This window comes from Sminthopsis crassicaudata, chromosome 1, assembly GCF_048593235.1.
Source record: "Sminthopsis crassicaudata isolate SCR6 chromosome 1, ASM4859323v1, whole genome shotgun sequence".
Classification (NCBI taxonomy): Eukaryota; Metazoa; Chordata; class Mammalia; order Dasyuromorphia; family Dasyuridae; genus Sminthopsis; species Sminthopsis crassicaudata.
The window spans coordinates 249,365,376-249,378,870 of record NC_133617.1 but is presented as its reverse complement, the minus strand read 5'-3'; the positions used below and the strand labels follow the sequence as shown (position 1 = coordinate 249,378,870).

The 13,495-nt window shown below is 34.4% G+C and overlaps 1 protein-coding gene across 8 annotated transcripts in view; it reads left to right on the top strand.

Moving 5' to 3' along the window:
• The window catches only part of NOL4 (nucleolar protein 4), a 465,402-nt gene extending 456,780 nt beyond the window's left edge, over positions 1-8,622 (top strand). For 7 of the 8 annotated variants that reach the window (XM_074277643.1, XM_074277598.1, XM_074277604.1 and 4 more), the window contains one exon: positions 7,925-8,622. In XM_074277643.1, coding sequence (XP_074133744.1) covers positions 7,925-8,118 — 194 coding nt within the window. In that variant the 3' untranslated portion in view covers positions 8,119-8,622. The remainder of the gene's footprint in view (positions 1-7,924) is intronic. The other variant, XM_074277612.1, reaches the window with a different exon arrangement.
• Positions 8,623-13,495: the final 4,873 nt, after the last annotated feature.

Sequence of the window (13,495 nt, the reverse complement as noted above, 5' to 3'; positions counted from 1 at the left end):
AAGAACACGATTATCAGGAAGGGGATGCCATGACATGCAAGTGACTTGGATTTGAGGGAGGGAGGGCCGGGCAAGGTCATTTGTGTCACTTTTCCTCCAGAGCCATCTGGGTCCAGTAGCCAGATGTAGATCAGTTCTACTGGAGCTGGCCTTGGATGCAATGGGAGACCTGGGCCATTTTAAGTTAAGGTCTTCAACAGGTCTAATTTTGATCAAGCCCACACCCATTTAGTAATTAAAGCTAGATAGCAATTTCTTTCTTAAGAACCTAGCCTTAAATCAAAACAGTATGATTCTCATTGGCTACCAAAAGGTCCTAGGCCAAGCCACATTTGGTGTTTCTTTGGATCCTGATTGATTGATTGATTGAATATAAATAGAGTCATTTCTTCTTTGGCCAGAAATACTGAGCATCTCTTCCCACCACTCACAGAAGTGGGGAGAGAGGGAAGGAATAAGCAAGAAGAGGGGAAGGGAGGGGGAAGAAGAGAAGGGAGGGAAAGAAGACTATTTTAGAGGATTTCCGCCTACACTGTCTCTCTCTCTCTGAAACCTGCTTTGCAATTTCTTCTATCCCTCACAAATTTAGCTCATTCTGCCTCTGAAGTTCTCTCTGTTGTTACAGTGACAAGTAACCTCTCTAAGCACTTTATCCATTGTTATATATGTACTAATGTTCCTCTCCATTAATTTGTATAATTGAAAATAGAATGTATAGATTTCTCAGCATTCTCCTAATCATGATAACAGGCCTTATTTGCCCTCTTGCCCTTTTTCTCTTCATTCTTTCACTCAGAATTAGTTTCTGAGGAAAATTAAGTTATTGAAGAAGGAGCTACTACTGTTTTATTCTTTATTTTGATTTCCTTTTAAAAATTCTTTAAAGAAATTTAGGAGTGACAGGAAATCTAAGAGGTCATGTAATCCATTCTTTTGCCTCTAATTAAGGCACAACAAAGTGTCCTAGACATTTTTTTAATGAATATTTTCTTCCAGAATTTCAAGACAGTTAGAAAAAGGGGATTTGAGGGGAAATAAGCTTTAAGAAACAGTTTAAAGAAGCAGCAGCACTACCTTTCACTTCATCAATAGTTAAAATATAGATTCAATAACCATTAGTCAATTGAACTCAACAGCAACTGAAAAATAACTATATAACAATATATTAAATTTGTTTATATTTCTATTTATAATGGGAAAAAAATATCATATCATGCATATCATATATATATCAACAGAGCAGCTGTCAATTTTTATAAAAGTATTGGTAAATATTTAAGAAAGATAAAACCAACTTTATGCTTTAACATAACCATTTAAAAACATTTGACTGCTCTTCCTCTCCCCCAGGCCAGTCTTACTATAAATAATATAAATCATGGTCTATAATGAGAATGACCATTTTGAGGGAAGTATTGGATTTATTAGGACATTATTGGTTCCCAGCAGGCTATTAACCATCAAACTGATTGTTAACTACTAGTAACAAACAATTCTGAAGGGATTATTGCTGAGATAACTCACATATAGCCTTGCCTCTTGGGGCTATCAGTGCTTTATCAGCATTACTGAAATAAATTGCTATTATATAGATATGACTTGTGGACAACATGTTAAATAATGGATGCTATCTTAGAATATATAACTTTATTTACAGAACAATTTTCAATTTAAAAAACAAATATTTGTCCACAAGGTTTTTAGTGATATTTTTATTTTTCATGTAATCATGAAGTAAGTGATCATCCAAGAAGACAAATAAGGGCCTCCTAGATTATATTTGGAAATTAAAAAGTCATTGGTTATAAATGAGACATTGGAGATACATTAAAATAAATGGATGTTGGAATGGAAAATAATATATTGCAATAAATCCTGAAATGGGCTGCCTCAGGAAGTGGAGAGGTCCCTATCCCTGTAGTTGTGCAAAGATATCACACTTACAGACACTGTGGAAAGAATTCATGTTACAGGTGGGAGCTGTCCACTGAGATCCTTTCCATTTCTAAAGTTCCATGATTCTATGAAATGCAAATGGCTGTATCTAGTAGAAATATTATAAGTAACAGATTTACAAACATGCATTGTGGAGAGTTTTTTCTTAGAATTTCCTATATAGGATATAATCCTATCCATTACATCTTGAAGGATTAACCCCAGGGTTAATGCTATCCATTACATCTTGAAGGAATTCCTTATAAGGATGGAGTTGAAAGACAAAATTCATATAGGCTACTAGGTAGCACCATTTTGCAGAGACTGCTGGGCCTAAAGTCAGAAAGACAGGAGTTCAAATGTAGCTGCACTTGGGAGCAGATAGGTGGCATAGTAACTAGAGCACGAGTCCTGAAGTCAGGAGGACTTGAATTCAAATTTGGTCTTCCTAGCTATGTGACCTTGGGCAAGTCACTTAACCCCAATTGTCTCAGCAAAAAAAAAAAAAAAAAAATGTAGCTGCAGCTACTAACTATAATACTATGTACTGTGAATTACTTAACCTGATTTTCTCTGTTTCCCCAACTGTAAAGTGAGGCACAAAATAATAGCATTTGTTTCCTAAGGTTGTTGTGAGGATTAAATGAGATAATTGTAAAGCATTTCATCCAGTGTCTGGAAAATAGTTGGTACTACATAAATGTCAGCTATCATTATTATATACAGGTTCTACTCTCCATGCTTTGTAATGAGAAAGACATGTAATATATTGTTCAATAAAATAGGAGCTAAAAATCTAACTAGAGAATACAGAGGCACTTTATTTAAGGATTTTACTAGAGCTGTGTAAATATGAGGCATTTAGGCATAAAATCTAAGTTCCTATTTATATTTCATTTGCAATAAATATAATGAAGAGTTATATTTGAACATCTTTGTTCATTCTTAAAATTGTGAGGTGATTTTTCTTCAAACCTAGGGAGGAATAAAGATAAACTCTTATAGAAAGCAATTAGTTTTCACTCTATAGAATAAAAGTGACTGCATTTGTTATGAGTTCTATAAATGCAAGATATTCAGAGTGGCTCAGACACTACAATTTATTTGTTTATTTATTTTATTTTAAAGCTTTATTTTCTATTGTAGTAAGTTTACTTTTAATATACATTGCTTTATGAATCGAGTTGGGAGAGAAAAATCAAGGCAAAAGGAGGGAAAACCATGGGAAAGATTAAAAAAAAAAAAAAAAACAGGTTGCAGAAGGCATTTTCTCTCCAAAGTCTATTGGGATTTCTTTGAATCACTGAGAACCAAGCCTTTCATAGTTGATCATTGCACATTCTTGCTGTTATTGGGTACAACATATTCCTAGTTCTGCTTGTTTTACTCAGCATTACTTCATGTAAATCTTTCCAGGCCTTTCTATAATCAGCTTGTTCATCATTTTTTATAAAAGCAAACTACATTTTAAATGAGGGAATTTCATAACAGATCCTAGAAAACCCAAGAAAAAATTTACAGCATAAGATTTGTAGTAGGAATGGTCATTTTTTTTCCTGTTTTGGTTTTAATCATAACTTTCCATAAACAATATTAATTTGGTGATGAAATATATTAACAGAAAACAACACAGTTGTTTTGTAGGTTATTATCACACTAACTAGGTAGTTCACAAAGTAACTGTCAATCTTCCTGTCATCTTGTCATGGATTAATTATTTTGCATGCCAAGCCTCTTGGTTGTTGATTTTGGTTGTTCAGTCAGTCACTGCAGATTTACATTGCTTTATAAACCCTTTTCTGAGTTTGTTAGGGAAAAGCAACAACAAGGGGGAAAAAGGAATATGCAATAATATCTTTACACTTATCAAAATAATGGTTCTGTAATTCTCAGAGAAGGGCTGGACTGAAATAACTGATTCTAACAAGGGTTAACTAAATAATTGCTCTAAGATAAGCCTTGTCTGAAAAATTCAGACTCACTCTGAGTGGAAGGATGTAGTTCAGAACTTTCTTTTAATAGTGGAAAAAAAAAATAGTTGAATGGAGATTGGCCTTGTTTTGTTATTCTTTTGGCAGAGAGAATTCCCATAAGAGGAAACTTCCTTACCCAGTACAGATTGGCATCTTTTTTTTCGCAACTCATAGTCAAAAAGAATTGTCTAGACCACTAAATGGATAAGAGATTTTCCCAGAGTTACATAACCAGTATGTGTTGGGAATAAGACCTTAACCCAGTTCTTCCTCTATCCATTAGGCTGTGGTCTTTACCCCTTGAGGAGAATAAAACAAAAACATGGCTGTTGTCATAAAATTGTTTTGGATTTTATGGGTATTTCAGATTGTATTCCTTTTTCCAAACTATTCTCAGAGATGTCTCCAGAAAATACAGGATATACACCCCTCCAGGAAACAAACCTTCTGAAACACCAATACAAGTGTGGATAGTAACACATTTGTCTTACTTACCAATCAAGCATTTTTTAAAAGATAATAGGCCATCAATAGTCAATAAACAAGTGCCTATTATATGTCAGACACTGTGCTACCTTCTGGGAATACAAAGAATGGCAAAAGACAACCCCTGCTCTCAAAGAGCCTACAGTCTCATGAGGGAGACAACATGCAAACAACAATATACAAACAAACTCTATACTGTGATCAATGAAGATAATTAACAAAAGAAAAAGCACTAGCATTAAGGGAGATTGGGAAAGGCTTCTCACAGAGGATAATATTTTAGCTGGAACTTGAAGAAAACCAGGGAAGCCAGGAGGTAGAGATAGAAAAAGACAGGGCATTTCCAGACATGAGGAACAGTCAATGAAAATGTCCGGAGTTGGGAGATAGCGTGTCTCGTGGAAGAAATAGTAAGCAAACCAGTGTTACTAGAGTACATGGATTAGAGGAAGTTGTATAAAGATTCAGAAGGGGAGTCACAAGTTATGAATTTTTATTATTAAACAGAGGATTTTATTTTTGACCCTGGAAATGATAGGGAGCCATATAGTGAATAGGTGGGGAGGCAGGGCCATGAGGAATAAAGTCAGCCTTGTACTTTTAACTATTGAATGGGAGGATGGACTGGAGTGGGGAAAGATTTGAGGCAGGGAGAACAAACAAAAAACAATATCAATAATTAAAGCATGAATTATTGCTTCATTGGGTTGGTGGTGATATCAGAGAAGGGGACACACACAAGGAATGTTAGGAAGTTAAATCTGAAAGATTGAGTATTGAGGATGGAATAAAGGAAGGAGCCAATGGTGAAACTTAAGCTATAAGCCTGAGAGACTGGATGATGCTATTGTCCTTTACAAGAATAAGAAACTAAGAAGAGAGAGAGTTTAAGGGGAAAGTTATTGAGTTTAGTTAGTTTAAAATCTCTATAGGACATCCTAGTTCAAGATGTCAAAGATGGTGTTGTAGATGTTAGACTAGATGTTAGAGATGGATAGATTTGAAAATTATCAGCATAGGCATTATAACTGAATCCATACATAGAGACAAGGGTGTCAAAATGTATATATATATATATATATATATATATATATACTACATTTTATAATTTCCATTACACTCTCACAGAACACTGGATTATATTTAGAGGAAATTCAAATGATGGCCCACAGTCAGCTCAGGTTCAAGTCCCAGATATATTAGGAATCTCTAACATTATTAAGCTCAGCTGCAGATCTTTTCTTTTTTTAGTAGATCAAACCAAGGAAAATGTATTTTATAAGCAAATCACTTAATCAAATTCCAGAAGTTAATAAGGATGATTGTATATAGCACAAGGGAATCAAAAGATGTAAATTCATGTCCTGATTCTACCATTTGCTATTGTGTAAAGCAGCGGGATGGTAGAATGAGGAACCCAGAATCAGAAAAACTTGAATTTGAATCCAGTGATATAAATCAGGGTATGTTATTTCAATTCTGTATACCTTAGTTTCCTCATTGGTAAAATGTGAATAACAATACCTAGTAAAGGATAATAGCTCAGAGATTTCCAAAGAGCAGAATGAGGTGGAAATTTCTCAAAGCCAAAACAGTATTCTATTTCAGTACAAAGCTTATAAAAATGAAGCCCATACTGGTGATATGGATAGACAAGAAAGTACTACATGTGAGACTCTTATGAAAGAAAATTCATTAGACTCATCGACTTGCATCTAGGAGGGAACTCAGAAGTCAGAAACTGAAATCCATAATGGTCAAATGATTTGTTCAAAATCACAGAGCTAGTAAGCATCAAACAAAGAAGTGGAACCTGTATCTTCTGACTTCAGGACTAGTTCATTAAACCTTTGCAATATCTATATCACTGAGGGAAAGGCCATTCAATTTTTTTCTGGTCCAAAAGAAAATTGTTCTGGTACTGGGCTCCATCCAGTCATGTAGTTAATGGATATTACTGACCATAAGTGGATTGTCAATCAAGGAAATGACCTGGAAATTAATGAGAGCTTATTCAGCTCACACTGCCTATAGTAGAATATTGATCTTTTCCCAATTGTTGTTTTAGTGGGAGAAGCTCTGGATTTGGAATCAGAGGTTCCAGAGTCCCAATCATGACTCTGCCATTTAGACCCATTTAAAATTCCTATACCTCAGGTTCCTTAAATTAAGAAATTAAATTATATTGCTAAGAGCCCTCACAGATAAAGATGTATGATACTTCCATTGGTACTGATTTTTGACTTAGTGCAGTTCTGTGACTTGTGTTTGCAACTTGATTTCCTTGGAGTACTTTAGACTCTTACATAAAAATGCAGTAAAGTAGAGCAAATCTTGAGTTTAAGAATCACCTTGGGGGCAAGTCACTGAACTCTTAGAACCCCAATATCCTTATTTGTAAAATGAAAATAAAAATATTTGGACTACTTATCTGCTGTGATGGTTCAGAGGAAATTAGTTCCTAAATTGGAAAGTGCCATGTAAATGATGGTCTTATTCCATAATAAGTAGGACTTATTCTTCTTATTCACACTAAAACAAGGAATATGTATTATAGATTCCAAGACCAAAGCTTTGGAATGCCAAGATAATTAAAAAATTGATAGATACTGGGAACCAATTTGAAACTGCCTGTTCTCTAGTTCCACTTTTTTCCTAAGTTAATTCCAGGCCTGTTCCAAGCCTGCCAAATCTGAAACTTCCCTCTTCTTTGGCAGACCTTTGGTTGAAATTGCTAAGAGTAACTAACTCTGACATCTCTATTAAAAATCTCTAAAATTTGTCTTGAGAAAGTTTTGACAGCCTTTTCCCAAATAGTGTTGTGACATTCCAGCAAGTGACACCCAACAAAGATATTCTACTATCTAGAGGATCCTAGAATGATATCATAGATATCTGTCAGATACCAGGTACAGAATTGGCACTTAATAAATGTTTGTGGATTGCATGTAGGTCTATCTCTTTCATTTTTGGGGTGAGGAAACCTTAACCCAGAAAGGTGATGTTATTTTCCTAAGATTACACAAGCAATAAATTGCAAATTTTTGTTTAATTTTCAGTCAGTTTATGACTCTTTGTGACCCCATTTTGGGAATAATTTGCTATTTCCTCTCCCTGCTAATTTTACAAGTAAAAGAACTGAGATAAACAGAGTTAAGTGACTTGCTCAGGGTCACAGAGCTAATAATTTGGAGACCAGATTTGAACTCAGGAATTTGAGTCATTCTGATTCATGACTTCTTAATTCTATCCACCTTGCCCCCAGGCTGCCGAATAAGTTGCAACACCAAAATTCAAAAGCATCTTCCACCACTGAAAGATGGAATCCCTCTGTTCTATACATAAAGTGCCTTTTTCCCCGTTGTCTGATTTCATTCATACAACACTATTAGGTGGTTGCGAGTGCCCCCAAAGTGCGGAGATCTAACAGCTAAAGAAGAGAAAAGATTAAGTGCGGTAAGATCCTTAGTGAAGGGTGGAATGGATCTACAGAGGTTATTGATTATTTTTCTTGTGGCTCTCATTTCCAGGTCCCACCGATCTCAGCATGAAGAGACAATTAGCCACCAGCTCTGGGTCCTCCAGCACTTCAAGCTCCAGACCCCAGCTGAGCCCAACTGAAATCAATGCTGTGCGGCAGCTCGTGGCGGGATACCGAGAATCTGCAGCATTTTTACTCCGCTCGGCAGATGAACTGGAAAACCTCATTTTACAGCAGAACTGAATTCGATGACCTTGGCACTCACTGGGTCTCATCTTGGAGTTTCCATTAATGACATGTTGGTTTCCCAGAACAGATGCTTCAGGTATTACTACTGCACGGTCTTTTAGGAGAGTTAATTACCATAAAGCCACACTGTTCTTGATCCTTAAGGTGATGTGTTAAGGTGCTTCAGGGGAACTCTGGCCTCTGATCTTTTCGAGGTACTTTCATGTGTCCAGCCCATTGCTTTCTGTTTTAGTCTATCAGCAAAATATAAAAAAAAAAAAAAAGTGACTGTAGAATGCTAATTCACAGATGAAACAGAAGATGCTGTGGTCCTTTCTATTGGTTCAAGCTGCAAGTGCAATATTGTGGAATATGCTACTGACTCATTGGACCGAAAGCTGCAGTATATGGCAAAAAACAATGCCAATTTCCTGTTGGTACAGGATAAAACAGCAATTAAAAGGATCTTGTATTTTAAAGAGAAAATGTAATTTTTATAAAAAAAAAAAAAAGTTGTTTTTTTCATTCAAAATTGTCATTTTTACTTTAATAACTTTTTCACTGGTCCTAAAAACTGTTTTGAGAAACTATTGTAAGTCCCCTTTCCATCCTTTTTTTCTTCCTCTATGTCCAAATTCTTTCTACAAAAGAAAAATACACTTGATGCTGGAAAATCCATGTATCTACATTCTGTCAAATCATCACATCAGAAACTACTACCCAAAGGAGCCTGCATTACTTGCATTCATGCTGTTTTCAAAGTCATCCCATTCAACATGGCAGCTTTCTTATTAGCAATTGTTATCACAGAGCAGATTGTTGTTTTTGTTGTTTGTTTGTTCTTTTGTTTCTTTGGGGTAGTTGTTTCTTTTATAATATCTATTTATCTATGAAGACATATCATTTTTTTTTTAAATCATCTCCTTGGTTTGTTACAGCTGCTCACTCATGATTACTGCTGTTGCTGCTGTCCTGTAGAAGTTCCTGAAGTAGTGATTGGATGTAGATGACTGAATGTTAAATGGTTGCAAGTGACAATCTGAAAATTTGCACTCTTTTCTGTAGTTTCCTTTCCATTTTTCTTTCTGAGATACTTTCCAAAAACAAAAACAACAAAAAAAGGCCATTTCCTCTCCAAATATGCTTTATAGAATTCTCAGAACCAGTTTCCAATGTTCTACAAACTCTCAGTGGATGCAGCTGTGACTCATAGTGAACTCTCACCCTGCTTCTCCCCCGCCTTGGCCCTGCTTTCTTATTTTCTAGTGTTGGATCCACATAAATGGTGTTTTCTTTATGCGCTGAGGCAAGCCTATTTTTAAATATATAGAGATGAGTCCTTTAGTTGATGCTTACTTGTACTATTTGTTCTGTTGTTTAGATTTGGTTGGACAAACAAGTTCCTTGTACATTCCTGAATTTGCCTTATTTCATGTAAAAAAAAAAAATCTGTAATTCCATTTTTAAAGATGAGTTTTAAGGCATCAGTGAGATTTCCTATCTACTTGTTCCATAGAGTTTTTCAAGTAATGACTGTGATTGTGACCCAGTAATGTGCACTTTTCTTGTGACTGTGGACATTGCTATGCTTTTTTTCTCTAGTGTTTCTAGAATTACTGTTGCTTACAGTTATGTTTTAAAAAAAAGATAAAAACCAAGAACTTTTGTGATACTGTTGGTGAATATAAATGTGAAAAACCTATTGAAATATGAGTATTTTGGAGATACATAGATTCACAAACATTTCAAAGTGTGGATTTAAGATTCACAGATTTAAGTGAAAATTCAAAAACTGAGGGCTGGTATAATTTCTTCTGTTTTGTTTGGTTAAATAAACAGATTTCTGTGTTTAAACATAATTGTGAAACCTTATCAACTTTCCAAGTGCTCTAGTGCCTAATCTGTTTTGAATATTTTGCCTTTTAAATACTAAATAGAACTGGGCATTCCTATCTAGTAAAATGTACAAGTCAATCCCATGTTTAAAGAAATAACCAGAAAACACAAGGGTGTTATGTATCCAGTGCATAACCGTACTGAAGAATTCTCTCAGAAACAAAAAACAGAGTAGAAGATAAATCAGAAAGTTCACTTCATTATAAGCTTTAATAATTCAAACCTTCAGGGTAATGCAATTAGGCTGGCACAAATTCATTTGGTAATACTTGGTCTTCTCTAGCAATTGTATCCTATTTCTTTTGTAAGGAATGGTTTCATTGTCTTGAAAAAATATATACCTCTGGGGGTTATTAATTTTAATTAAAGTATCTACTATGTGATCATGGATCCAAGGTGTATACTATGTGATCATGGATCCAAGTGCTCTAATAATGTGGGGATTTTGCCATAATTTTAATCTTATTAATTAAAATTCAAGATGGAATGGAAAGCCTCATATGCTAAAAATGAGCACCATACCATGTAGGAGAATTCTTAATGACAATTATCAATCAATTAACATTTATTAAATACTTTTTAAACAGTTTCAAAACCTAACCCTATCAATGGGGACTATAAACTCATAATAGAAAGCTAAATATTAACTCACTTGTTACATTGATTATTCTTCAAAAGATCTTATTCATTCTCTTCTCTCAGAACACATTTGATTGAAGTGTGCATATTAGCAAAAGTATGAGATCAGGAAAAAATTAGGCTGAATCCTCAAAAAAAATGGGTTTATGGAGAAATATAAAAAGATTATGTAGTAGTGCTCATTGAATATCGTTCTGTCTGCTATTAGGTACTGATGTCCCTGAGAATGCTGACAAAAACCCTATGGATCCCTTAGGTTTTTAAATCCTCTTTGGAAAACTGAATTTGGCTCCATAAAGGCAGACATCTTATATGGAAAGTAATTGGCTTTTACCCTGTTTTCTACAATGCAGAAATAAAATAGCTCTATCTACCCATCAGTCATCTTGGGTTTTTACCATGTGTTTTTGCTAAGCTTAGCTCCAAAAGCAAGAAGAAAGGAAAAAAAAAAAAAAAAAAAAAAAAAAAAAAAAAAAAAAAACAGAGCTGATGAGACAACAAAGCTCATCTTTTGAGGGAAGAAAACATCTATAAGGATTCACTTCACAATTCTTGTCTTGATAGACCATAGCTGGGAACCACCCTTAAAGTGTTGCAATTAACAGTTGATTTCTGTCATTTTGTCATGTAAGGATAATTCTACTGTATTGTTTGCTATAAGGTTTTCTTTCCATTGCAAAGTAAAAATGGTTGAGGACTGCATATCAGCTGCCAATATGTGGGCTGCTCCTTGTAGATATTTTTTGAAGACTAAAAACAACTGAAGACTCCCCACAGAGGCATAAATGATTGTAGTTAATTAAAAGGATGCTGTCAAAGTCCTTTTCAAGGTTTTAAAAATCAGTATATTTGTGCTTGTTTATAAAAACCTTATGGAATTTTTTTTTTCCTTCACTCTGCCTGAATATGGATTTATTATTATAGGGTTGCTTGAGAATTAATGTTCAATTGCTGGAATTTTTTTCCTTTATTTTTAATGAGAGAACAGAAACTTTTTGTGAAAAAGCCATACTTTAAATCTAATCAAAGGTAGACATGGAGAGGGAGGGGAGGAGTAAGTAGATCATGATGGGAGCCAAGTGTTTTTAATTTAATTTTCTTTTGGTTAAGCCTTTGGTTACAAAAGCTGTGGAGTCCAGTCACTATCTTAATTTTTTTGATTTATGCTTATATTTCCCAAAAAAGAAGGATATTGATGCTACTAGGATTTCTCTGGGTCAGCTAAGAACTTACCTTCTGAGCTAACATCTAAAAATACAGTCTAAAAATCTTATTTTGGCTTTCCTAAGCAGATGAGACTGGTATAAAAAAAAAAAAGGATACAATTCTTTAGTCTGTTTTTATGACATAATAATGTCCTTAATGGACAGATCAACTTGAAGGATCTAAAGGCAGATTTCTGGTTGTGACCCATTGGGATTGAACACTTAAAGTGTGCTCCTTTTCAGCCCAATTAAGTGGATGGTAGCAGTCTCTTTCTTGTTACATTCATTCATTTCCCATAGGAAGAAAACATGCTTACAAAATAAGGGAATGTAAAAACAAACAAATAAATGAATGAATGAAAAAAAATACTAAAAAAGATCAAAGTAAGGAAACATACCAACAGATATAAATAAGTAGTTATTTTTATTTTCATTTGTCAAGTTTACCAAATTCTGCAGATTACTTAAATCTTCAAACAATAAACTTTAGAGTTTACATAAGATTATATCATATTCATCATTCCCCTTTCTTTCCATGGGAGGGAAAAAAAATAAAAGATCTAGATCATAGTTCAAGAAATTTATATCCCTTCAAAAATTCAGGCTTTTCCCCCCAGGTCATCTTTCAGATTCCCAAAATTCTGATTTTTTTGTCAGAAGCATTCAGTAAATAAAAAGAGGTAATATAATTATGAATTTCTATGAATTATTTTAAACATTTTCATTTTCAAAAAATTTGGCCTGAATTGTGTTGCAGGTATGCTACTTAGAATAATGAACATGGGGATATATGATCTCAGAGTCCTAGAACTCACAGACTATATAATCACTTATATAATCTCCTAAGAGTTAACAGGAAAGTTATTTTTCTCAGTCACAGTAACTGGGTAGACAGTACTCTATGGACTAGACTATGGACTAAATTTTAAAAGGCTACAATTAATATTTTTGGAGAGAGCACACTTATTAATGAAATCTCAATACCCTGAAGTGGTGTTTTACAGGAAGACATTCCATAGCCTAATACTAGTGAATACTGAATACTGAAGACCAAAATCCTTTCTTTCTGGAACAGTTATTTCAAGTTACCATCCCTCCTCCAATACCCCTGCCCCAATGGGAAGGATTCAGAAGAATAAGATAAGTCTTATCTTTAGGATGTCAATCAATCTATCAACATTTTTAAGTGACTGTTATATGCCAGACACTGTACCATAAGTACTAGAACCACAAAGAATAGCAAAAGACAGTCCCCACTCTGGAATACTTCACAATCCAATAACAGAGACAACACACAAATAATTATAAACAAACAAGCTACCTATAGGATAAGTAGGGAGTAATCAGCAGAGAGAAGGTACTAGAATTAAATGAGACTCTGAAAGGCTTATTATAGAAGGTGTCATTTTAGCTGGGACTTGAAGGAAGCTGGGGAGCCCAGAGGTAGAAATGAGAAAGTATCATCAACACAAACAGAAGACTGATATGAAGAAAAATAACATATTGGTTTAAGGACAGCCAAGAAGTAATAAAGGGTAAATAAGAGTTTTTTTTAAAGGTAAGTCATAGATAAAAATTAATAAAATTTCATTTTTTGTAGTTGTGCTTTATGTAATAATGCACATTTAGTAATATATTGGTCATTTTCGTGT